General features: G+C 34.5%; 1 protein-coding gene across 2 annotated transcripts in view; it reads left to right on the top strand.

The window, feature by feature from the left end:
* Window positions 1-22,833, top strand: part of LOC110021107 — a 27,677-nt gene extending 4,844 nt beyond the window's left edge. For both annotated transcript variants that reach the window (XM_020719447.1, XM_020719446.1), the window contains 8 exons: window positions 2,979-3,108; window positions 3,228-3,715; window positions 3,803-3,883; window positions 3,976-4,074; window positions 4,350-4,463; window positions 4,569-4,646; window positions 9,947-10,018; window positions 22,128-22,833. In XM_020719447.1, coding sequence (XP_020575106.1) covers window positions 2,979-3,108; window positions 3,228-3,715; window positions 3,803-3,883; window positions 3,976-4,074; window positions 4,350-4,463; window positions 4,569-4,646; window positions 9,947-10,018; window positions 22,128-22,391 — 1,326 coding nt within the window. In that variant the 3' untranslated portion in view covers window positions 22,392-22,833. The remainder of the gene's footprint in view (window positions 1-2,978; window positions 3,109-3,227; window positions 3,716-3,802; window positions 3,884-3,975; window positions 4,075-4,349; window positions 4,464-4,568; window positions 4,647-9,946; window positions 10,019-22,127) is intronic.
* The last annotated feature ends 2,646 nt before the right edge of the window (window positions 22,834-25,479 follow it).

Below are 25,479 nucleotides of genomic sequence, written 5' to 3'. Positions count from 1 at the left end.
GATTCGACTTATGTTAAGAAAGGAAGATGTAGATCTAGGAAGACTTGGGCTTATTGTATAAAAAATGATCTTAATTTATTAGAACTAAATGAAAATATGACACTAAATAGGACACAATGGAGAAAAAGGATTCATGTAGCCGATCCCACGTAGTGGGATTAAGGCTTTGTTGTTGTTATATTTTAAGTACATTATTAATTTTTATTAGTGATCATTTAAAAAATAAATTAATTAATTAATAAAATTTTATGGAGAAAAAGATTTTGTTGGATCTTTAGAAAAACATTTTGATCTGGTTATTTAACTTAATACAATCAGAAAATCATAAAACATTTAACTTGGTTATGGAAAGCATTGAGTGGGTCAATTGTTATCTCTGACCTATTAGTGGTAAAGTTACTTTTTTTTTTCAAGTAGTTAAACTTTGTAATTTTTGAGTTATTGACTCAAGAAAAAGATAATGTTGATGTTGATCATATTGTTCAATAAGTGCCTGCTACATGAACTTGTATTGCTGAGCCTAATGCTTCGGTTGATATATTACTTTATTTTCTTTATGTTAGAGCTTGTTAGATTTTTCTACTGGCATGGTCCCACTTCTAGTAATTTCAGCAATTAAATGTTTGTATGTTAGCAGAATTGTATGTATTTCTAACATGTTTTATTTTATTTAGTATATAAATATTGCATGAAAAAGGATTAACCAAATATTTTCCTATTTCAATTCGATTACATCAGGGCCAGCTTTAAGCCCATATCTTTTTACTTTGGTTATGGATGCTCTTATTGGATATTTATGAGAATGTACCTTGGTTTATGTTTTTCACTGATGACATTCTTCTTGTGGGTAAGACTAGAGAAGAGTTTAGGAAATACTTGAATTATGAAGCTCTATTTAGAGTCTAAGGACCTTCACTTGAGTAGTTCTAGAACTGAATACATGGAATGTAATTATTTATTTAATTAATTAAAAATATTTATAACTTGTTAAACTAAAATTATTATTTCGATAATAATTTTTGTAATTATATTTTAATTTAATTATTTATTTAGCAACTTAAGTTTTAGGGTTTAGGGTTTGATAAAATTTTGTAATATCTAATAATCTTGGTTATAGAACGTTACTGAAAATTTAGATAAACTAATTTAGCAGTGATTAGTAAATTTAAATACATAATTAATAAAAATTCAAACATATTAGTAAAATTAGCACTGAATCTTTAAATTAGTAAACCTAGTAAAATTTATCTCTAAAAATTATTTATATTAAAATATATGTTAGCATTAAAAATTAGTAATTCTTTATTAAAATATTAGAGAATTACGTCAAGTTGTGCATTAAAAGCATTCTATAATTTTAATTTAATTGAGTAAAATTATAGTTGAAATTAATAAATTTATTCTAAGTATTATGAAATGTTTATTGCATTTGAAATTATAAATTTTTATTAGTGATCATTTTAATAAAAAAATTAATTAATGCAATTTTATGGAGAAAAAGATTCTGTTGGATCTTTTGAAAAATATTTTGATCTGATTATTTAACTTGATACAAACATAAAATCATAAAACATTTTAGCTTGGTTATGGAAAGCATTGAGTGGGTCAATGGTCATCTCTAACCTATTAGTGGTAAAGTTACTTTTTTTTTCATCAAGTAGATAAATTTTCTAATTTTTGAGTTGTTGACTAAGTAAAAGATAATGTTGATACTGATCATATTGATCAATAAGTACCCACTACATGAACTTGTATTGTTGAGCCTAATGCTTCATTTGATATATTACTTTATTTTCTTTGTATTAGACCTTGTTAGATTTTTTTGTTAGCCTGATCCTATTTTTGGTAATTCTAACAATTAAAAGATTGTGCGTTAGTAGAACTGTATTTATTTGTAACTTATTTTATTTTATCTAGTTTGTTCATATTGCTTGAAGAAGGATTGACCAAATATTTTCCTATTTCAATAGGATTACATCAAGGATTTGCTTAAAGCCCATATCCTTTTGCTTTACTTATTGATAACATTAACAAGAGAATGTACCTTGGTGTATGCTTTTTGCTAATGATATCCTTGTTGTGGATAAGACTAGAAAAAGAGTTTAGGAAAAACTTGAATTATGAAGCTCTACTTTAGAGTCTAAAGACCTTCATTTGAGTAGTTCTAAAACTGAATACATGGATGTAATTTTAGTAGTAGTAGATCTAGTGGCAGAGTTATAACTATGAGTGATCAAATCATTAAAAGGTGTGAACATTTTAGATATCTCAAATCTATTGTTCAAAGTGATGGTGATATAGATGGGAATGTTATTAGTTGAATTCAAGTTGGTTAGTTGAAGTGAAGGAATGCATCGAGTCTATTGTGTGATAGAAAAACACTACTTAGATTTAAAAGGAAATTCTTATAAAATGGTGGTGAGACCTGCAATGCTTTATGATATAGAATGTTGGCCTTTAAAAGAGAAACATAAAAATAAGTCAAGTGTTGCGGAGATGAGAATGCTTAGGTGGATGAGTGGCTTGACACTCAGAAACAAAATGCGAAGCTAATGTATCCTTGAAAGGGTTGGTGTAGCTCCAGTGGCAGAAAAGATTAGAGAGAGTCATCTTAGATGGTTTGGTCACATTACCATTGATCATCTGATGATCCGATTAGGAGAGTAGATGTTTTAGATTCGACTAATATTAAGAAAGACAAAGATAAACAAAAAAGACCTGGACATATTGTATAAAAAAATGTCTTAATTTATTATAATTAATTGAAAATGACTCAATAGCACACAATGGAGAAAAAGGATTCATGTAGCCGACCCCACTTAGTGGGATAATGGCTTGTTGTTGTATACATATTGCATGAAGAAGATGCAATTTTTTAGCTTACGGATGATATTTTGAACATGATGTAAATTAATGATGTGAATACAAATTCAAGTGATTTTATATGCTTTGTATCTGACGGGTCAATTTTGTCTCAGGGAGCTGCTGGAGCCTCTATTTACTATCTGGGTTTTACTCCTGGGCTCTTTATGGTTGGTCTATTTGGTATTTTGATATTGTGGAAATGCAGTAACTTTTGGACCACAGGAGTACTTATTGTAGTTGGAGGTATCTGACTATTTATCTATATTTTATGCAACAAAATGTCCCTAGGTCCTGCACTTTATATGAGCTATTGGTTTCTGTAAGATGTTGCCTTTAGTCATCGGCTCTTGTAAACAATGCAGGTTATGCGTTCTCCCTAAGCCATGCACGGGGTCTTGTAGTCATTTCGGCTGTATATGCTTTGTACTTTGTTCATGCTCGCGTTGGATGGACTGGAGTTTTTCTTTCCATGAATCTCTCCTTTATCTCAAATGACCTTCTGAATAAGTTACTCCAAGGATATGATTATGCCTGTGAGCATGCAAGTTGTGAGGAACACAAGGCATCCGAACCACTTGTAGAAGATTATCCTAGCGAATTTGAATTTTTTCCTCATACAGCAGAGGCTAACAATGTGGCTTCAAGTAAATCAACTGTTAAAAATTCTGTTACATCAAGTTTTTTCGGTGTTCAGAAAGATGCTTCTTCAATCAAGGTTGTAAATGCTGATTCAGTTTCAAATGATGAAATGAAGAGGATAATGAATAGTTCAAATCATTATGAGGCCTTAGGATTTCCTCGAAGGAATAGTATTGATCCCATTGCATTGAAAAAGGAATACTACAAAAAGGTGCATTTTATGCTCCTTCTAAAGGTTCAGTTCAATGGAAAGCTCCCTAATCTCTTAGAAGAAATAACTATTTTGCTGTTTGTGTAGGCTATGCTTGTCCATCCTGACAAAAACATGGGAAAGCCATTAGCAAGTGAATCATTCAAGAAGCTACAATGTGCTTATGAGGCAAGCTATATATTATTTTTTTGCTTTGGATATTTTGATTGTAAATGGAAGTGGTATCTGATATCTTCTGCCTTGAACCTGGTGTTTGCCAGGTTCTTTCAGATTTTACAAAGAAGAAAAATTACGATGAGCAACTAAGGAAAGAAGAGTCTGGTAGAGCACTCCAACGTTCCTGCAGCTCCTCTAGACAGGTCTGGCATCTGCGAAGTTATTTTAGAAAGAGTTTTTTTATTTTGTTAGGAATGATTGAAATCTCTATTTTCACCTTTCTATTAATTTGCTTCATAAGGAATTCTTTAGTACACTTGCATTATAATACTGATTTTTTGGCTTTCAATTTTTGTATTTTGTCCACTTCCATCTATATTTTACTGGTTATTTGTTGTGGATATTTGTCTCTTCAGTTTCACTTTTTCTTTTTTGATCTGGAGAAAGTAAACTCATTACTGGTTTACATCTATTGCAGGATGGTGTAGATTTTCACTCCGAGGAGTCTAGGCGTATAGACTGCACGAAGTGTGGGCACTCACATATTTGGATTTGCATCAAAAGAAGTAAAGCAAGTGCTAGGTGGTGTCAGGTCTGGTTAATTTTGAACGTTGCATGTTGATAATTCTTTTCTTATCGAGTGTATGAGTATTATTGTCCACTTAGAATGCTATATAATGATATGTGTGGGTATCAGGACTGTTCTCAATATCATCAAGCTAAGGATGGAGATGGATGGGTGGAACTTACTTCTGTCTTTTCAACCTCCCAAAAGGTATTTCAGTTTGGAAACATACTGGGATCTTTCTTTACTGGGTTGTGCTATGCTTGCTCGATTGGCAAACTTGATTCCCTATTTCTTTATCTGTACAATTGATTTCTTTGCATAATTTAGTATTGTGGGGTGATGCTCCAAATTAATTAACTTACCTGTGGCTGTAGCTGTTCAATAGTGTTTTTAAATATCTTATAATTAGGAATGCTTCTAACAGGACAGCATATCAAGTTTTGTCAGGCTCCTTTACCTGACATTTGGAATCATCACGTTATCATAGAAAGATGAAAAAAATATTTGTGATGTATCTTATGGAATGTGGCCTTGATTGCTGTTGTCTTTATCAAACAATCTTAAATCTTTCATCATTAAACTAGTAATTTTAGTGTTTACATCCTCATTAATCTATTATTTAGCTTTTATTCTTATAATTGAGGGTCTGCTTTAAAATGCTCAACAACAACAACAAAACCTTTATCCCACTAAGTGGGATCGGGTACATGAATCCTTTTAGTGTCATATTTTCTCCATTGTGCTCTATTTAGTGTCATATTTTCATTTAATTCTAATAAATTAAGATCATTTTTTATACAGTATGCCAAACTCATACTAGGTCTACCTCTGCCTTTCTTAAGATCTACTCTTCTAATCGGATCATCAGATGGTCGATGTTTGATGTGACCAAACCATCTAAGACGACTCTCTCTAATTTTGTCCGTCACTAGGGTTACACAAACCCTATCACGGATATATTCATTTCGCATTTTGTCTCTAAGTGTAAAGCCACTCATCCACCTCATCACTCTCTTCTCGACAACACTTAACTTAGTTTTATGTTTTTCTTTTAAAGGTCAACATTCAACGCCATGTAGCACTGCAGGTCTCACCACATCTTATAAAATTTTCTTCAGTCTAAGCGGTACTTTTCTATCACACAATAGGCTCGAAGCATTCCTCCAGTTCAACTAACCAACTTGAATTCTACTAATAACATCCCCATCAATATCACCATCATTTTGAACAATAGACCCAAGATATCTAAAGCGCCCACACATTTTAATAATTTGATCTTCCATTGCTACATTTCTGTCACTAGAGCTACTACTACTAAAATGCTCATTCTCTATTATGTCACATTTCTGTCATTCTCCATTATGTCTGCTTTAAAATGCACATTCTCCATTAATTGCTTACATAAAATTCTGTAAATAATTCTTAAAACTTAATGTTGTTGTTTTTTTAAACTTTGATCCAGGAAGATCTGAATTAGTCAACTGTCAGGCCTGCTAAAGGAAGCTGGCTGACAACTGCCATTCTAGGAAGGCTGGTTCTCTTAGGACAGCCAGTTGAGCCTGGAGTGTGTTCATCAGTGCTTTCACCCTTTTGGGGTTAATATTAGTTCTTATTTTTCGATCGTATCTTTTTCATCAGATACTAATTTTAAGAATCTGTTAATCTTTGCATTTAGGAGGTTTTTACTATCAGCTAGGGGGTTTGGCTCTGGATTTTGTTTTTTAAGGAGTTATTTTCTGTGATTTTTGCAATTGTTAGGATTTTAAATTTTCTTTTATAGTGTTAGCAGATGTTAATTGATGCAATGAAAATTAGATATTCAATCTTAAAATTTCATATTCAAGCCGGTTCCTCCTCCTCCTCCTCCTCTCTCTCTCTCTTTCCTTTATCATTCAAGACCATCCCAACACATGCTGCCCCCTTGCCACCACTTTTCTCCTTGCTTTTGTTTGAACCAAAAGACTATAAGGTTACAAAAGGCTACCGAGTAATTACTCCACTATGGCATGTTTCGATTAGCTAAAATTTGTCCAGAACAGTGATTTTATTGTTTGGACAGCAAACTGGAATCATTTAATGAGAATTCTAGAAGGATTATTTGTATAGAAGGAATGGTCACATTCACAAACTTACCTAGAATTTAATAGAATTAAATGAAAATATGACACTCAATAGGATCCAATGGAGAAAAGGGATTTATGCAGTTGCCCCACTTTGTGGGATAACGGCTTCTTCTTGTTTCATTCTTTTGTTTTGGATCATTTTTCTAATAAACTTTACGATTGCACGATTGAGTATTGAGGCATTTTTTGCTATTAGGTTAGATGTAAGCCTCGAGATGTTTTGAGGCATAATTTTCAAAATTAACAAAATGTGCATAAGTAAAAAGTATTGTACTATGTTTAAATTATAAAATAAAAAAGGGTAATATATTAACATGCTAATCTATTAGCACATTAAAAAGTAACATAATAATTCTAACATGGTAAGTATAATAAGAAGTAACTTATTAATATTTTAATTTCAAATCATAAGTTAAAATGAGTTGTGCAAAAATTTAAGTTAATATATTAAAGTGTGATATAATAACATAATAATTCAAGTAAGTTAAATTAGATTAAGTCTCTCTCTCTTACTATCCTCCATGCAAGAAAGAATATAACAATATCTTAAATTAGAACTTTTAAATTGAAAATCTTCATGACTTTCAGCACTCAGGCGGGTGTTCATAAGAATCATCGACATAGCAAATAATTTTCTCCTTTATCCACTTCCTTGGTTCATCTTCATCTTCTGTAATCAATAATAATCAATAAGCATATTACTTCATCTTCATCTTCTGTAATCAATAATAATCAATAATAATCAATAAGCATATTACTTGAATTTTAAAGCAATAACTATGTTGATGTGTCTAAGTTCAATTACATCAATTTTTTTTGGATAACTTCTATGTTTATTTCTTTTTGGCTTGTGAAAAATCGGGTGGTCTTATCTCTTTCTTTATTATCATCATCTTCAAATGATTTGTCATCTGATAGCATATCATTATATAGTAATTGAACTTCATCATACTTTGAAGCATTTTTCTTCAGTTTCTTATCATATAGTCTCTTATTATACATGGTATGAACCAAGGAATTCATCCCTAAGGTAGAAAAGTACAAGGTTTTATTATGAAAAGTAAAGTATCGGGTGCACTTATCAAGGATGTGATTTGGTTTACTATACACGGGAAAAACATGCTTAAAGGTGAAGGATGAAAAATCAAATGCATTCATTACGGTCCATTTTTTATTGCAAAAGTTTGGCGGAAATACATTCTAGTTTGATTTACCTTCTGACATAAGTATCTATTTGTTATCAATATAGAAAAATTGAAGTTATTTGCACTGCCACTGCTAGGGCTGTTAACAAGCTGATTTCGAGCTGAGCTGGGGCCGGCTTGAAATCGGCTCGAATGGATTGAGTTCAGATCAAAATCGACTCATGGCTTGTTATGTTTGATGTTGAGCCAGCTCTGCTCAAAATTGAATCTAGTTCGATTTGGTTCGAATCAAAAAGAGTTGGCTCAAATTTGAGTTAATTGGATCTGTTCCAGCTTGAAATCAGATCGATTCAGCTCGAAATTGAAAAAAGATGGCTAAAATTGAGTCATTTGGATCCATTTCAGCTCAATATCAGTTCGTAGCTCGTTATATTTGATTTTATTTAGCATTATTTTATAATTTTTATAAATAAAAAACAATTCGAGTTAATCTCGAGCCAATTGAAGCCGATCTGTGTATGGATTGAAATCAACTCGAACAAAATTCTATCCAAAGTTTTGGATCATAGCTCGGCTCATTTATTTCGATCTGATCTCGATCCAAGCTAAAATTTGAATAAATTTTTGAGAGATTAACGATCTTCAAGCTAAATTCATAGCCCTAGCGACTGCTAGCCAATGAAATAGAATACATGAGGGTGATTCTTATTGTTGAGAAAAACATTAGACTTGAAGGCCCTTTATAAGAAAACTACACTGTGGATATGAGAATCACCACGAAACTAGGTGGCTTAAAGAATATCTTTTAGAATACCTTTAAGATTGCTAAAAGGGTATAAACTCCAAGCTAGGCCAATTGGTACTCGAAGATTATTCAAAGATAGGAATTTAGCCTTCCCCCATCTTTGCTAAAAGGGTATAAACTCCAAGCTAGGCCAATTCAAAGATAGGAATTTAGCCTTCCCCCATCGACTACTATTTGCAGGAGCTAATTAAAGGGCGGGATGGGATGAAGTTCCAATCTGATTTGAACAAATTAGGGAGCCATTATCAATGTGAATTTGAACTAATCAACCATCAAGCCAGTCCACTGAAGCAAGTTGATGCTTGTTGGCCCACGAAAGGGGTTAAATTTTGGGCCTTGGTGGTCCACTGGCGCTTTCAATTCTTTTAGGGTTAAGTTTTACTTTTTCTCTCTTATTTTTTTGTTTTTTTTTCCTATAGTTTAGGATTAAAAATATGCGATTCCTCATGTTAGGAGAAGGTTACCCGGAATGTAGGAAAATTTGTTTTGAATTTTGAATTTTAAGGACATGTTCCCTGAATATTTTAAATTCCCGCTTGTGTTCTGAAAAGGTGTTAACGGATGCAATAAAGATCAAATTTTAAGATTTAAAATTTTAGTTTTAAGTTTTTCTTCTATTTCTGCTTTCTCTTTATCGACCATTCTCATGTCTCTCTCCTGTCGGTGACTTGATGGAGAAAGATAGCATCTGGTCACTCCTGTCCCACCTCTATTTATCTCAGTTTTAGTTATAATCGAAAGTCATGAAGACTTGGGAAGGCTGCCAAACAACTCCATGTTGCTTTGGAAGGTTAGAACAGTAATTTTCCCAACTGAACAGCCACAGCTGTTTTAAAGGTAATTCCAGCAGCAGAGGGGGAATGGAAGGAATGAAATCATCCATGGACTTATCCACATTTCTGTACCTCTCATGCCTCCAGGACTGTTGGGACATTTAACTTTTAGTTACTTGGTCCCTGGGATTTTGGATCAAACTGATAGAATTGGATGCTATAGCATTTAACAAATAAAACTTTTTCTGTATACATCACAGTTAAATGCTACTGGCATCTTGGTTGAGTAAGAGAATCTTGCAGAAGTTACTGGAGTTTTTTGGTGTTCCCATTGTTTCTTGAGTGCCTGATTGGGGGTACAATGTGAAAGCAAGCACCCTATTTGCCATGCCATGCGTTGCTATATATGTATGCATGTTATGTTTTTGTTTTTTTTATTATTTGTTTGCCTTTCTAAATCCAAAATGAATATGCTCTACCCTATGTTTTATGCAAAATAAATAAATAAATAAAGGATTTTCTCTTTAAATTGAGGGTCATTAACTCACTGCTCATTAGTAAATTGGGGAATAGATGAGATGGGCTCATTTTTGCTGTGTGCGCAATGGATGCTTGTCCACAATTAGTTCATAACATGTGAAGAATTTCTTTTAATGGTCAGGTGCAAATACCTCGTGCCTTTGTCTGTGCTGAGAGCAAGATATTTGATGTGTCCGAATGGGCTAGTTGCCAGGTTAGCAAATTTTCATTCGTCTATGCAACTTAGTTTTTGTTTTTCTTTTTTGAACCAAAGTCTATTTTTTATTTTTGTTTTATATCACGGCTTCTATAGACAGTTGCAGCTTCTGACATGCATTAATCCATAAGATACTATTTTCTATGTCCCTTATCAGTATAATATTGTTCTTCTATCATCTCCTGAATGGCTTGTTTTGAATACATTGCTTATGGTTATTTTTTAGAAAGAGGCAAAGTTAATTATCTTCAGTGTACCAGCAATAACGGCTTTATAGATCCCATATTTACTTGAATAATACTAGAAGTTAAAACATTGTTGTGCATATTTATTCGATGCTATAGTTTCCTAACTCAGACTTTTTTATCATGTTCTTCTATAAGGGGGTCAAAAACAACCCTGTTGATAGTTGCAAGATGCCATCGACCAACTAATCTTTGCGTAATATGCCCTCTCACTATGAATTCATGATTGTGCACATTTTTGTTCAATGGTACAGAAGTACATGTTAGGAGGATTTGTTAGATATGTTCTCCGGTGTTCAATGGCACAGCAAGATTAAGAGCACTCAATGCTTGATAATTGCTTCAGCTGAACAATTAATCGTGTGATGTTAAGAGGTTTTGTTATACACAACCTGATCTGATTATTTCTTTTACTAGAAATTTTGTTTTTGTGATTGAGGGTTTGTTTGGAGAAGCTGTAGCTTTTTGAAGAAACAGATGTGAAACTGTTAATGTTCAAAAAGTTACTATGGCTATTACAATTTTTTTTTTCAAGAAGTCAGTTAGTTTTCTAGTAGCTACCACTGGTAGTCAGGTCTGGTGGGAAAATGCAGTTTTCATCTGCAGTTTTTTGAAAATACAGCAAAACATAAATATGTCAAACAGAAAAAATTACAATGCGGCAGCGCACTGCCGCCCCAAACGCACTCTGAATCAAACTTGACATTAGGTAGGATAGCTATTTTCATTTAAGAAGATTAGCATAGGGATTTAGGAATATGAAATAGATTTAGGCTTGGTGAAGTAAGGGTATATAAAAGATTATCGAGGAAAATCAATACGGTTCTACAGAATTGAAAAAAGTAAAAATTTATGGTGGCTTATAATGATTATAAAGAAGTTGAAAGTTCTGAATGCTAGGAGTATGAAGCAAGGGGGGATCAGTTAGGCTTTATACATCAGGAGCCAAAAAATGTTACTACCCAAGAGCTCAAGCCTATGGGATAGGGTCAATCAATTTATCAAAAAATATACATATTTATCTCTTATGCAGACCCTATATCTACACAAATCTTAACAATCTCCTACTTACATGAGAAGTCTTCTCATCAACCATCATTCCTCAAAATTTTTTTAGCATCATCTAGTATTATGCATCTAAAAGAAAACTCAACCATTTGGTTTCTCCATCAGCATTGCCCGCTCTTGGACCTTGCTCAACCATTCTAGAATGAACCAAAAACCCACCGTAAGAGCAACAAATGGTGTGAACCTTTCAATCCCAACTTAACATTTTTGGCGTTGATACCACTTTTTAGGGAGTGTGAAGGATGGACTAAATTTTCCCTTGATACACAAGTTACCAAAACTTTTTTCTAATCAAAACGTTGAGCTTCTAGAATAGATGGATCATTCATTTTTGCATCAACATATTTTTTTCTTACCGCCAATCATTTTGTTGAGTGGTATTGTATTAATCTCTAAAGTGGAGATCTAAGGTTCAAATCTTTGTAGGGGGATTTACATACATACCACCTAAAACTATTCTATATACCAATCTAACACCTAAAACCTAATATTTTTTACTATTATACCACCTAAAATGGCCTAACACCCTAAAAAATGCCACTCTATCTGCCTCTATTTCTCCCCTGTTTACATCTTATCCCTTTCAAATCTGCAGCTCGTATGCATGCTTCATTGCTCTATTACTTCCGCGGGCCTTCTCGTCTTCAACCATCTGATGGATTTCTAAATCTGCAGAGAAGATTCATAAAAAGAAGTGGTTGCATGACCTGACGAAATTATGTTCTGTCAATATCTCTGCTAGTTTGATAGAGAAAGGGCAAAATCAAGTAATTGATGCATCTATCACTCTGATTCGTGAGAGGGATAAGCTCAAGGTGCCTTCTATTTCCACACACTGCAGAAAAATCAGAGCTGCATATAAATGACGAATGGAAGCAGTGGAACAACCAGGAAGCAGCATGGTAGGAGTTGGGAGAGCCCGATCTGTAAATGTATCACGGAGGTGGCGTTGTCGCACGGGATGAAGAGGATTTGCCGAACTGAGTGTTAACATAAGAGGTAACGGAGTGGTATTTTTTATGAATAGAGAAGTTTTAGGTGGTAGAATAGTAAATAATAGGTTTTAGGTGTTAGATAAGTGAATAGAATAATTTTTTATGGTATGTTTGTAAATTCCCCATCTTTATATCAACATACTATTCTCCTCTCCAATATTAGAGTAAACCTAGCACTCAAATGTGCTGTAATATCAGTTCTCGAGATGACTCGTGACTTTGAGTGCATTGCAGCATACTTTTTTTTAGCAGATTCTAAGATCTTTAAGGTTTGCAAGTTTGTGTTGGTCATCATGAAGACCAAAAAGTTGGACTTTAAGTATTGGATTATGTTTTTTTGCGCCATGATTTGGGGAGCTTAAATATGTTAGCTTCTTACTTGAATAAAGGACGCATTTTAAGGGGAAGACTATAAAGTATGATTAGGTGGATCAGCCTCTTGTTGCACAATCTATTCTAGTGTCAGGTTGTATTGTTGCTTCATTTAGAGTAAGGTGTTACTATTCTAAGAGTATAAAGGATTCAATTGTAGGTGTACTTTCATCATTGATTGATTCATTCAGTTTGCATCAAATATGCTTCAAAGGTTCTTGATAGTATATAGTTCCAAGCATTATATGGGCTTGTTGCGATTGTAATGTGTGTTTTCTTTTGGGTTTGAGAGCTTGAGGAGCTTGAGGCTGGAGAGGAATGGCATAGAAGATGTAGATTTTGTTGCCACATTAGTGAGTTAAGGGAAAGATTTTTCTAAGATTTTGACTCAATAATTTAATAAGTTAAGCACAGATATTGAAATAATTTGATAGGATAAAATGAAGTTTAAAAGATTGTTAGTGAAATTATTATTTTGGATTATTTTAAGCCAAAATTTAAATCTATTTTTGATTTAAAAGGCAGCTTTTTAACTTCTATAAATATATAATCAATATTCTTGTGTGGGTTGGAATCTTTTGAGTATTAGATGACATGCATGTGTGGAGTAGTGCATGTTATGAGTTTTTTGTATCGTGGGAAAATTGTTTTAGTGCACTAGGCTTCTATTTGTGCTTGGATGCTTTGTAGAAATTATAGAGGAGAGAGAAAAGGAATAAAAAATATTTGGTCATGGAGCCTTACTTCGGCACTTTACAAGTACATTGTTGCCATAAATTTTATAATGTTCCATAAACATGTTTGAAGTCACGCTTTCCAGGAAATTCTAAGTCTGTAAATCTTATTATTTATAATATTTTTATGGTGCTCTCCTTTCTGTTTATTTTAAGAGATTCTGATTCTTGTTTGGGGTGAGATTGGATGTATTTGGGGTTGGGGAAGTGTATTTTTTGGTTCGTCATATATTTTGTACACCCATCTTGCTTATCCGTGGTAAATTATTTCTTTCCCCTTCTGTAGATAGACTTATTTTTGCCAAATCTCATAAATCCACTGTTCTTTTGTGGTTGCTCACGCTATAACACTGTAATGTACATTTGCAAAACATGGAATATCCATCATAATAATATGATTGACATTCCATTGCAAAAAGTACATTTAAAAAGCCATCTTTCCAATTTTTATTGTTACAAAAAAGTAAGCTATCACATTTGCAGTGAACGATATTTCACAAAATTCTCACAAAATATTTTAATTGATGCTCTACAAAATAATCCTCTTACAAAATACTGAAAGACTTGTGACAATCTTGTGATGCTCATGGTTTTCATATTAAATACATACAACCAACTTACATTTTTTTGTTAAAAAATTATATGCCTGGTGCTAGGTGATCATAAGTTCTTCGATGAATGATTTTTTACAGATTTATTACTAGATATTTCTATCAATACACGACAAAATACTCGCATTACAAATCAATGGACTTGCAACATTTTGGTTCTGTTCATGGCTGCACAATAAAAGCATGCCACCAATTGCAATTCTATCACAAGGTTATATGTCAGTTGCAAGATGGTCAAGAATTGTCATGATTATTTGAAGGACGATCATATTCATAACAAATTGATCACAAATTGATTGTTATTTTGCCTCAATTGATAAAAAAGATGCACAATGCAATTATTACATTCTAACATTTTACGTATGAAATTAAAGCATGTCTCTATAAATTCTACCATTTATATAGGGTTGTAAATGAACCAACGCACTCGATGAACAACTCAAATTCGGCTCGATTAATACTCGATCATATTTGTTTAAATTAGTAAATAAATAAACTTAAACATTTTTTAGAAGATCAAAGGTTAAATGAACTAAATATTTTCTCTTTATTTATGTTCACAAATTAGCACGTTTGTTGTTCAACTAGGTTAAATGTTGGATATTAAATAAGATGATAATTTATTATTTAAATAAAATTGATTAACTTGAACTTATTTAATTATAGATTTAATAATAATATATTATTATATCACTACTATTTTAAGATTAATTAATAATTATATATTTATTTTTTTAATATTTTTTATCAATTCACGTAATTTAATGATTATTACATCATTATCCATCATATTCAATATATCATATTTTTTTAATATTAATTAATTAATCGTTATATAAATATATTACATTAATTATGTAATATTATATATTTTTAATCTTTTTCTTCATCTATAAATCACTGTTCGTTTAGCACTCAGTAGCGTTGGCTCAGTCCGTTTCTTCTCTTTCCACATTTTGCCTTGTTTATGCCCTTTCTCCATTCACAGTTTACCGAAATTCTCTATTGCCTCTTCCCAAGTTACGTGGTGTTCAGTAGCGCGTTTTGATAATATTTATCACCGAATTTACGAAATTTAGCCAAAATTTAAATTGCAAAAGTTCCATGGATTTTTTAATTTTCGGATATAGGATCCAAAATTTTACCTTCAATTCAACTTAAATCTGGATTTATTAAATTCAAGGGTAGAGTGCATTTAACGTATTTACGATTTATGGATTTATTAAATTCTACTAATGATAAATCTTAATTGGAACCATACACCCCCTACAAATGATATAAGTGATTTAAAATTAATACATTTATTATTAAAATATATTACTTAAAGTTTTATTAATATTAACTATAATAATTTATTTAAATTAATAATAGTTAATATGTAAATAGATTAGCATTATTCATTTTTATTTTTCCTTACATTTACTACTGATATAAATACACTATTTTTCTTATTTAATTTGTCTAAAACAATGAGAGACCAATTCAATTGTTTATTTAGTTATGTAAAATCATTTGCTTTAAACTTTATATGAAATTTGAGATATTCGTTCAAATATTTGACTTCCTTATTAACTTGTTTAAATACTCGTTCAATTGACGTAAATAAATCAAGTTTAAGTAGTGAAGCTCAATCTACAATATACTCGACTTCAATTACAACCCTACATTTATAGCAATTATCATAATAACAAATGCACAAGAATTGTTTTATAACAAACACAAAAACATTACCATCACAAATGTATTTCTATATCCATATAATAAAAATTTTAAAAGTCAGCAGTCCGTAAGTGTATTAGTGCTTTAGTAGATACTGTATAGTGCAAATAAAAATGCAATTCTAGATTTTGAAATAAAATATGCCCTTGTACTGTTGGGGTCACTTATCATTATTCGTATTATTCATTATGGCAGATGGGCCCTTTTCACCCAAACTATCATGTACTTGTCCAATCTGTAACTATAGACTATTTGAGAAGCCATCATGGCCTCAAGGGCACCTTTAAGCATAGTCCCTATCTTTTGCTCCACTCTTCTCATTTGACATTGTGATGACGTTGCAATGGAACCTTGGGATATTCGTCTAAGCGTATGCCATGAGTACTTTTGTTAAACTTGGAGGAAGCATCACCGGGCATGCAGCCTTTCTTTTGGTCTTTCCTTGAGTTCCCTACCATCCTACGTGTTGTTAGGCGTCAAAATTCTTTATCAAGCCAACCTTGGCATCCATGTTCCATTTTGGATTGAGCCATCCATCTTGGATGATAGTTGACCCAAGCAATTGGTGGCGTGCTTGAGGTTTTGGCATTTAAAGAGAAATTTAACTTATATTTAATAAAATTAAATTTGAAGAAAGTAATTTAACATAGGTTTAGAAAAATTGAATTGATATTAGAGAGAAAAACTAATTTATGTCATTAAAAGATACCATCTTCACTTGATTTTTTTTATTTTGATAAGGCGTTTGATTATGTATCATGAAATTTTATTGGCATAAATTCAAGGAAAAAAAGATGTTTGTTTGATTGTGTTAGAAGCTATATTAAGATTTTATATATCCAAAATGGAACTTTATATTTATGTATTTCCTTTTATTTCTGTTTGATTGTGTTAGAAGCTATATTAAGATTTTATTTATTTCATGTTATTTTATATTTATGTATTTCCTTTTATTTCCGGTTAATTATAGGAGGTTGTGTTTTAGTTTTGTTTTATTTTATTTGATTCTTGTAAACTTGGAGATATGTGTGTTATTTCTTTCTTAAGTTAGGATTCTAGTAAGTTTTATTTAAGCCGACATTTCGAATCAATAAAAGTGTTATGCTCAATTCTCCAAACTTACATGGCATCAGAGCTAGAGACCTTACTCTAGCCGTCGGGTCTCTTTTCTCCTTGCAGGCCTCCTTCCCGGTTTCTTATTGCAGCAGAAAATTTTCTTTTGTTTTTTTCTCCAAGGTCGGTACTTCTTATAATCAAAATTTCCTAATGAAGTCCGTCCTTCGACCTAAACTCCTTTCTACAATCAGAAAAACTTCCCTGTAGGTTGCAAGATGCAGGAATCGACTCTTTTCGTGCCTCGGCGGCCAATCTTCTCCTTGGACTCCATTGGAGCCATGGCTAATTCCTCCACCTCTGAGCTTCCGTCCGACGTTCTTGATTCCACTGGATGTTCGACATCTAGCTTAAGCCCTTCACAAACCGAATGACCTGAACTACACATTAATTTGTTGATTACCACTCTTAAACTCAACGGTTCTAATTTTCTCCAGTGGTCTCACGTTGTTTTGTTGTTCGTCAAAGACCGGGGTAAATTCGGCCTCCTCATGGGTACGATTCAAGAACCCCCGAAGACATACCCAACATATGTTGTGTGGCAAGTTGAGAACTCCGTGATTATCTCTCGGCTAATTAATACCATTAAGAACTTTATTAGCCGTTTTTCCCTGTTTCTTACGTCTGCAAGTGCCCTATGGACTGTCATTCACAATAACCTAGTCAAATTTGGGTAATTATGGACAACTCTATGAAGTTTCTAAATAGGATCTGCGATGCTATGCAGGGATCGAGGACAGTCACCCAATAATATAACAATTTGGTTGCTTTATGGATGGAATGTGATCTCAACTATGACTACGTTTGGGGCTCTCCCGTAGATCTTTCCTTCTTCCATAAGATTTTAGAAAAGGATAATGTGTTTCAATTTCTAGCTTGCTTGAACAAGGATCTTGATGAAGTTTGTGTTTGTATACTTGTTCGTGACCCTCTTCCTTCAACCTGGGAAGCATTCACTGAGATCCGTCGCAAAGGAAGTCAAAAACTTGTCATGCTTGGCAACTCAACTACTTTAGCCGAGCCGTCAACCTTATTGTCCGACAGTACTCCATACTTTATCACGTCATTTCAAGTAAATTAGTCCTATTTGATTTTTGCCACAAATCCTACCATACCCATGGCAAGTGTTGGAAGCTCCATGAGAAACCGACAAATAAGTCTTCGACCAAATTCTTTGCTACTAAAGGTCTCGCTACAACCTCGGAATCCACAACAGTTCAGCCGGTTCCTACTCGGACCATTCCCAACTTGTTGGACTCTATTAAGAGTTAGGTGAAACATTTGATTTAGCTTCTCGGTTCTAGTTAATTGTCGGCCCGTCAACCTCCTATGTCCGTCAAGGTATTGTCTCGATAGCTCTCGTTGGTTTTGATTCTTCGGTCCGTGGATTATTGATTCAAGTGCCACCGACCACATGAGCAGGAGATATGATTAAAATTGTCGACGACTCCTTTATTTGCCTTGTGGGTAAAAGGTAGGTTTTACGAGCAGTTGGGCTTACTTTGGAATCCGTGTTACTTGTTATTTTGCTTAAATGTAACCTCTTTTTAGTCAGTAAGTTAACATGTGATAATCTTGATTGCATAGCTCATTTTTCTCCTGATTTTTTGTCTTTCAAAATTGTCATTTGGGGACGATGTTTGGAATTGCTAAGAGGATAGCCAGATTCTTATTTTTTCTCAAGAAAATGACATTGATAATGTTAGCACTCAATCTCGTAGTTGTAGTTTTTCGCTTTCTACAACACGTTCAATTATGATTTTACATTATCTTTTGGGTCATCCCAGCTTTCATTGTTTTAAAAAATTATTCTCTTTAATGTTTATTGATAAAAAATTATCTTTTAAATGTGAAATTTATCAATTAGCTAAACTTCGTGTACCATATACTCCTCATTCTCACACTCCTTCCTCCCCTTTTTCACTTATAGTGATTTATGGGGCTCTCTCAAACTTCAAGCTATACCAGTAAACAGTGGTTCCTTACTTTAATTGATGACTACATTCAGATGACTTGGGTTTAGGTATTAAAAGATAATCTGAAGCTGCCGTCACATTTATAATTTTCCACTCCTTCATTTTAACCTAATTAAAAAGCACTATTCAAGTCCTTTGGACCAACAATGGTCGTGAGTGCTTTAATTCTATATTTGGAGAATTCTTGGTTAGTAAGGATATCCTCCATCATTATTCCTATACGGATGCCCCTCAACAAAATGAGGTAGCCGAGCAGAAAAATAGACACCTTCTTGAGGTCGCTCGTTTCATTTCATTTCAAGCTAATGTTTCCAAGCTTTTTTGGGACGACGCCATCCTCACCACTACCTAACTATTCAAAAGAGTTCCCGGAAAAATCCACAACTTTCATATCCCATTATCCGTCTTAATGTCATGCTTTCCTTCCAAACGGTTTTTCTCATTAGATCTCAAAATCTTTGGGTGGTGCACGACCTTTGTTCGAAACACAGCCCCGACATAAAGTAAACTTGATCCCTGCTCGATTAAATAATCTTTCTCGGCTATTCCACCACTCAAAAAGGTTATGGATGTTTTGATCCTATACCAATAAAACCTATGTTAGTGTCGACACCTTTTTTTTTTTTTCCCCTCATTTCCTAATGTTGCCTCAAGTGAGGGGGAGCTTTATTTTTTGGGCAATGTTCATTTTTTGACTCTGATGGACATTTCTCTTTTGTCCACTGTTCCTGATGCACCTTCGGCGCTACTGGATTTGCCACCAGTCAAGCCAACCCCACCACCCCAACCTTTCCGTGCCTATTTTCGCTGTACAAAATCATCGGTTGAGACTTATCCCAATGCCCTTACCATCGAGCTCGCTTCACTGCTGAAGCTCTTGACTGACAAACCCAGTATGATGCTCTTTCCATCTACAGAAGTCATTGCTGATCCGAGTGAAGATTTGCAACCTCTAATTGAGTTACACAAACAAGATCGATCATGCATTCTTCACCTTCTTTATTCCATGGCAAAATATGTCTCGTTCTATAGCCTATCTCCGTCCGAAAAAGCGATTGTCACATCCTCGACGGATCGTTGTCTCTCATCCACTATTGAGGAGGTTTTGTCTAACCTATCCTGGAAGACTGTTGTCATGGATGAGATGAATACCTGCAACCATACTTGAGACGTGATTGATCTCCCCCAGGAAAGAAAGCAGCAGGTTGTTGGTTGATTTTAGGATTTTTAGCACCAAATTTTAACTTCGATGTCTCCTTTGAGCGCAACAAGACGAGAGGGGGGGGGTCGCTAGTCACGAACTTATGGGACTGACAATGAAGATACGTTTGCTTTGGTTGCTAAACTAAATATCGATCTAGTCCTTTTATTCCTAGTCATGAATCTAGATTGACCCTTCAGCTCGACGTCAAAAAATGCTTTTCTTAACGAAGATATCGCTGAGGAGGTTTATCTCTCTCCCACCGGGATTTGACTCAACTTTTTTCTGTAGATAAGTGTATCAATTATGAAATTCCTTATATGGACTGAAATAATTCCCACGGGTCTGGTTCGGTAAGTTTAAGCAAGTTGTAGTGGATCATGATTTCTCTCAGATCCAATCTGATCGTACATTGTTTTTTCACATTTGTCTGGTGACCGTATTGCCATCCTCATCGTCTATGTCGACGACATTGTGCTCAAGGGTAATCATCTGCCTGCCTTGAAGTTTCTCAAGGCCATTCTCGCCACGTCATTTGAGATGAAAAACTTGGGTTCTCTCTGTTATTTCTTAGGCATGGAAGTAGCTTGATCCTCTCGGGGGGCATTTGTCGTTCCCAGCACAAATATGTGTTGGATTTATTAATCGAGACTAATCTACTTCTTTGCAAACTGGGTGTCGTCCCGATGGACCCTAATAAGAAATTGCTTGAAGCTCCCAATGTCGTTCCTGTGAACAAAGCACGCTACCAACGCTTTGTGGGTAAGCTCATTTACCTTCCCCATATGCACCCGGACATTTTTCACACCGTTAGTGTCGTAAATCAGTTTATGCATGACTCCTATGAGCATCATTTCATCGTTGTTCATTGGAGGATCCACTACCTGAAAGGCATACCGAGCTTGAGTTTGTTTTTCACTCATCGCACTTCTCACTTCGTTGTGGTTTATACGAATATTGATTTGGTTGGGTCCATCCATGATCGACAATCTACTTCGGGTTATTGATCCTTCATATGAGAGAACATTTTTAGTTGGAAAAGTAAAAAAACAATCCTTTGTTACCTGTAGTAGTTCTGAAGCTGAGTTTCGCTCTATGTTTTTGGGTGTGTGAAGCCCTCTGGTTGCACATTATGTTTCACGAGTTACAGACGCCGGTCACCATTCATCTGCAGTTTTTTTTGTGACAATAAAACCACCATTAGCATTACTCGTAATCCGGTCCAAGTTGATCGTACCAAATGTGTGGAGATTGATTGTCACTTTATCAAGGAGAAAATTGATTTTGGGCAGATTTGCATTCCATTTGTCTCATCTGCTGTTAATTAACTGATATTCTCACAGAGAATCTTCTTCACTCGTTTGATGATTTCAAGTCTAAGTTGAACATGATTGACGTCTATGCTTCAACTTGAGGGAGAGTATTAGAAGTTATATTAAGATTTTATTTATTTTCTGTTATTTCTTATTTATTTCCTTTTATTTCTTATTTATGTATTTTCTTTTATTTTCGGCTAATCATAGGAGTTAGTGTTTTACTTTATTTGATTTGATTCTGGTAATTTTGGGGATATGGGTGTTATTTCCTTTCTAAGTTAGGATTCTAGTAACTTGTATTTAAGCCAATATTTCGTATCAATAAAAATATTATGTGCAGTTCTCCAAACCTGCAGATGGTATTTTGAATTGAAGGATATATTAGATGTAATATCGTTGAATTGATAGAGTATTAAGATTGGTGATGTACTCTCTGGTTGGAAGTTAATGTGGTGCATCGTAAACAAATGACCACTTGCTAAAAGCGTTCATTTGCCCACCACTCTGACAATGTGGTGCATCGTAAACAAATGACCACTTGCTAAATTTGCCCACCACTCTGACCTCTACTAAGCAAGAAAATTAGGTATCAAGATCTCCAAATAGTTATTGCATTCTCATAGGTGTGAACATGAGAGGAAATTTTCTGAATTAAGTTCTCAACACAAGATCTTATCTAGTTCTATTAATTGGTTGTTTAGTTCCTACTTCCATTTCATGTCTCGATCCTTCAAACTTAATGACAAAAATATGCAGGGAATGGAGTGCAAGCCCAACACACACAGACCGAGCTTCCATGTAAATATGGTGGGTTTGGATCGGTCCGCCCAAAGATCCAATTCCTCTCGGTATCCTTGGGGTCTCGATGCCGAGATGGTACCCGAAGATGACGAGTTTGAACTCTGGCTGCAGCAGGCATTAGCATCCGGACTCTTCTCCGACAGTCCGAAGCGCAGAAAAAGCTGGAGCCCTTTCAAAATGCCTCAGAAAGGCATCAAACCATGGAGAAAGTCGCCGTAGGTGTAACTGACATCAACCAAACCGGAGCGACGCCTGCCATCAAAATTTCTACAAGAGATGACAGACAACCTGATATTAGTTTCAAACACACATTACCTGCTGCCAATAAAGTTCAATTTACAATGGTTCAAATGTTGGAAATGGGCATATTTTTTTCAGAAAAGAAAGAAAAATGCATTATTTTCTGAAGTTGAAGACGACAGCATTGACCGGTGATTGCGAGGTAAATGCCCATCAACCTCTCGACAGAAAAAAAAATGGTTAAGTCTGGAAAAGTAGTGCAATTACATTGTACATAGAGGAAGGGATTCCCTGCTTTAGGACTGAACTGCTGCTTCTTGTAGTAATATTGCCCACTAAATTTGGGAGAACTCAAGGTTTAATCAGCTGTCCTCAACAAAAACTCATATAATTGCTGTAAATGATTTGTTTTCTGTTCTCATTTGCTGGATTGTCTTCTTTTCTTTACAAGCAATTTTTTTTTGTTACTTGTATATGAGAAATCTGAGGATTCATCTATAAGATCTGTTGCTCTTTTCATCAATTATATCTCAATGTGTGCTAGACAGCAACGTTCAAGTGGAGCTACCCATGATGCTCGGCGCTGCCTATGTGAAATGACGAAGTGGTCAAAGGTTATGTGACCCTATGGTTATGGAAGGTTTTCATGAGTTTAAGTCTTATATTTTGTGACTTAGTTTATTAGGGGGTCTTATTTTGTAAAACATAAAGTGAGAGGGGTAAGTTGTAATAATTAGTGATGAATTTTTATAAATATTATATACTTTTTATTTAAAGCTCAAATGTATTATGAGACTTAAAGGGAGCTATTGCACAAGTTTTTTTTTAAAATTGTAAATCCGCTAATGGATAAACCAGTATATGCCACCTTTAAGCTTGATTTTGATGTCAGCATTTAACCATGGCCAAACCCACCCCTATCTTGGCTGAATTTGGCTCGATTCATAAATTGGTTTATCTTGCCGAAATACTCAAGTTCAATGAAAGGTTGGCCGTTTAAATATGTAATATAAAAATATGTAATATAATTGTTGAATTTTAATTTTGTCTGTGAATCATACTCAATTAATCAATGAAAGGTTGGCCGTTTAAATATGTAATATAATTGTTGAATTTTAATTTTATCTGTGAATCATACTCAATTATTAAAATAGAAATAAGTAGAGATAGAGAGGCAGAAAGATGCGTGAACAATAATAAATGTTAATCCGCCACGTCTTATTCATAAAATGATTCTCTTTTTTATAGAAAAAAATGTATAATATTGAGCTAGTATATTTTTGCCCGTGCTTCTAAGGGGTCTACTTAGTTGGCTAAGTTTAATTGGCTTATTTACTTCTTGCTGGCTTGATCGGCTAAGTTTAATTAGTTTTAGGACGACAAGATCAGTTCAATCGCCTGAGATTCACCCAGTCGGCTGAGCTTTGGTCGATATGGATCAGCTTGATCGTCTAAGCTTGGTCGGTATGGATCGATCTCTGATGATGAGCCTCTGAGCGTCTCTGGGATGGCTGGAGATATTAGGGAACTAATTTTTCCCTTGGACCAGCTCTCTTGTGATAGTTAGCCCGGATACCCTTTTGCCTCGTTTTAGACTGAGTGGCGCGCTTTTTTATCCTCAAGTCGTCTTTGATCTGTCTCGTGGTTCATTCAGTTTTGGCATCGTTGGCATAGCTTGGACAGCTTTACTTGGTCAAACAAGTTGACCTCATGATCATGTCAGTGGGCTCTCCATTTTCATTATGGGCCATTAGATCTCCTTGGGTTAAGTGCTGACACATTTTTTATGTACATATTTTAGTTCATTGATCATTCTGTTTCTTGAAAGAAACACTACAATAATAATAAGAGAATTAAATGTAAATGTATAATTCATTTATTGTTTAATTATTGGCTTAATAATTGAATTATCTTTATTTTGACGACTTTGATTCTTCTAAATAAGACACAATAGGACTTTTTCCCATTCTTTTTTTTCTCTGAGACACGTCTCGTTTGAATCAGTTGGCTTTCCGGTATTGTGGTGGAGAACATATCAAACCTCTCAGGTGACACTCCCAACAAAGATATAAACCGTGTTCCCTTTGAAAAACTAAAAGATCAAGACTTCCTGCGAAGTGAAAGAAAGAAGAAAGTCGTTGTTAAGAAGAGGAAAATGGTGAAACTGCACTAGTTGGTCAGGTGGTGTTGTTTGTTTCACTCCTCGATCCTAAATAAAGGAACATTCAACCAGCCGACCAGATTGTCGATTCGACTGCCCAACCTTCTTTTGTGGCGCAAGAGTAGTCGATCACCCAAGTTGCGCAAGGGGATATTATTGCCCTACAGTCTCACAATGAGCGAGATGTCAATTACAGTGTATGAGCTGGATCAACTCAAGGGTATGATGAGGAGCATAAATCTTATTTGTTGGACTTCAATTTTTTTTTCATTAGTTCCTTTCCTTTATGTTGTCTCGTGGTGTAGATGACTTGGTTTTGAGAGTCCTGAGCAAGGATCTAGTTTTGGGTGGCATTGGCGAGAATCAGTTTGAAGTGTAGTGGCAACAGAACAAGCGCCAGCCAAAGGCAGGCGACCATTGAGTGAGGATAGTAGGGTTGACTGCCTAGATGATCCTTCTGAGACCCACAAATAAGCTGGTAATGGGTGTTGGAGATCTCCCTGACTGTTGGCTCACCGCTTGGCGAGATTGAGAACTTGTTTGCTTAGTCAGCAAGGATCCAACAAGGTGATGAGAGGCGTGAGTTGTTTGTTCGTCGGAAGAAAGTGAAGATTATGGAGGAGGTGTGGATACCCATCACCAGGAATAGTAGAATGTCTAGGAGAGATACTTGATACTCCATGCTCTACTCGATATGGATCGACTAAATTATTTTAGGTGGGGTGGGGTTGTGGAATTTGTATAAGAGGTTGCTTTAGTTGGGGCATTCCTTGGTTGAAACGGTGAACGATCCTCTTGTAAAATATTTTATCCAGGGCTAGTTTCTGAGTGGTTTTTGTAATTTTAAGGTCTTTTCTAGAATAAATTTTATTTTACTTTTTCATTTTCCGCATTGATGTGATCCTT

This window comes from Phalaenopsis equestris, unplaced genomic scaffold (genome assembly GCF_001263595.1).
Source record: "Phalaenopsis equestris unplaced genomic scaffold, ASM126359v1 Scaffold000121, whole genome shotgun sequence".
NCBI lineage: Eukaryota > Viridiplantae > Streptophyta > Magnoliopsida > Asparagales > Orchidaceae > Phalaenopsis > Phalaenopsis equestris.
Note: the sequence above shows the minus strand (reverse complement) of the source record. Positions and strands in the feature narration are given on the sequence as shown.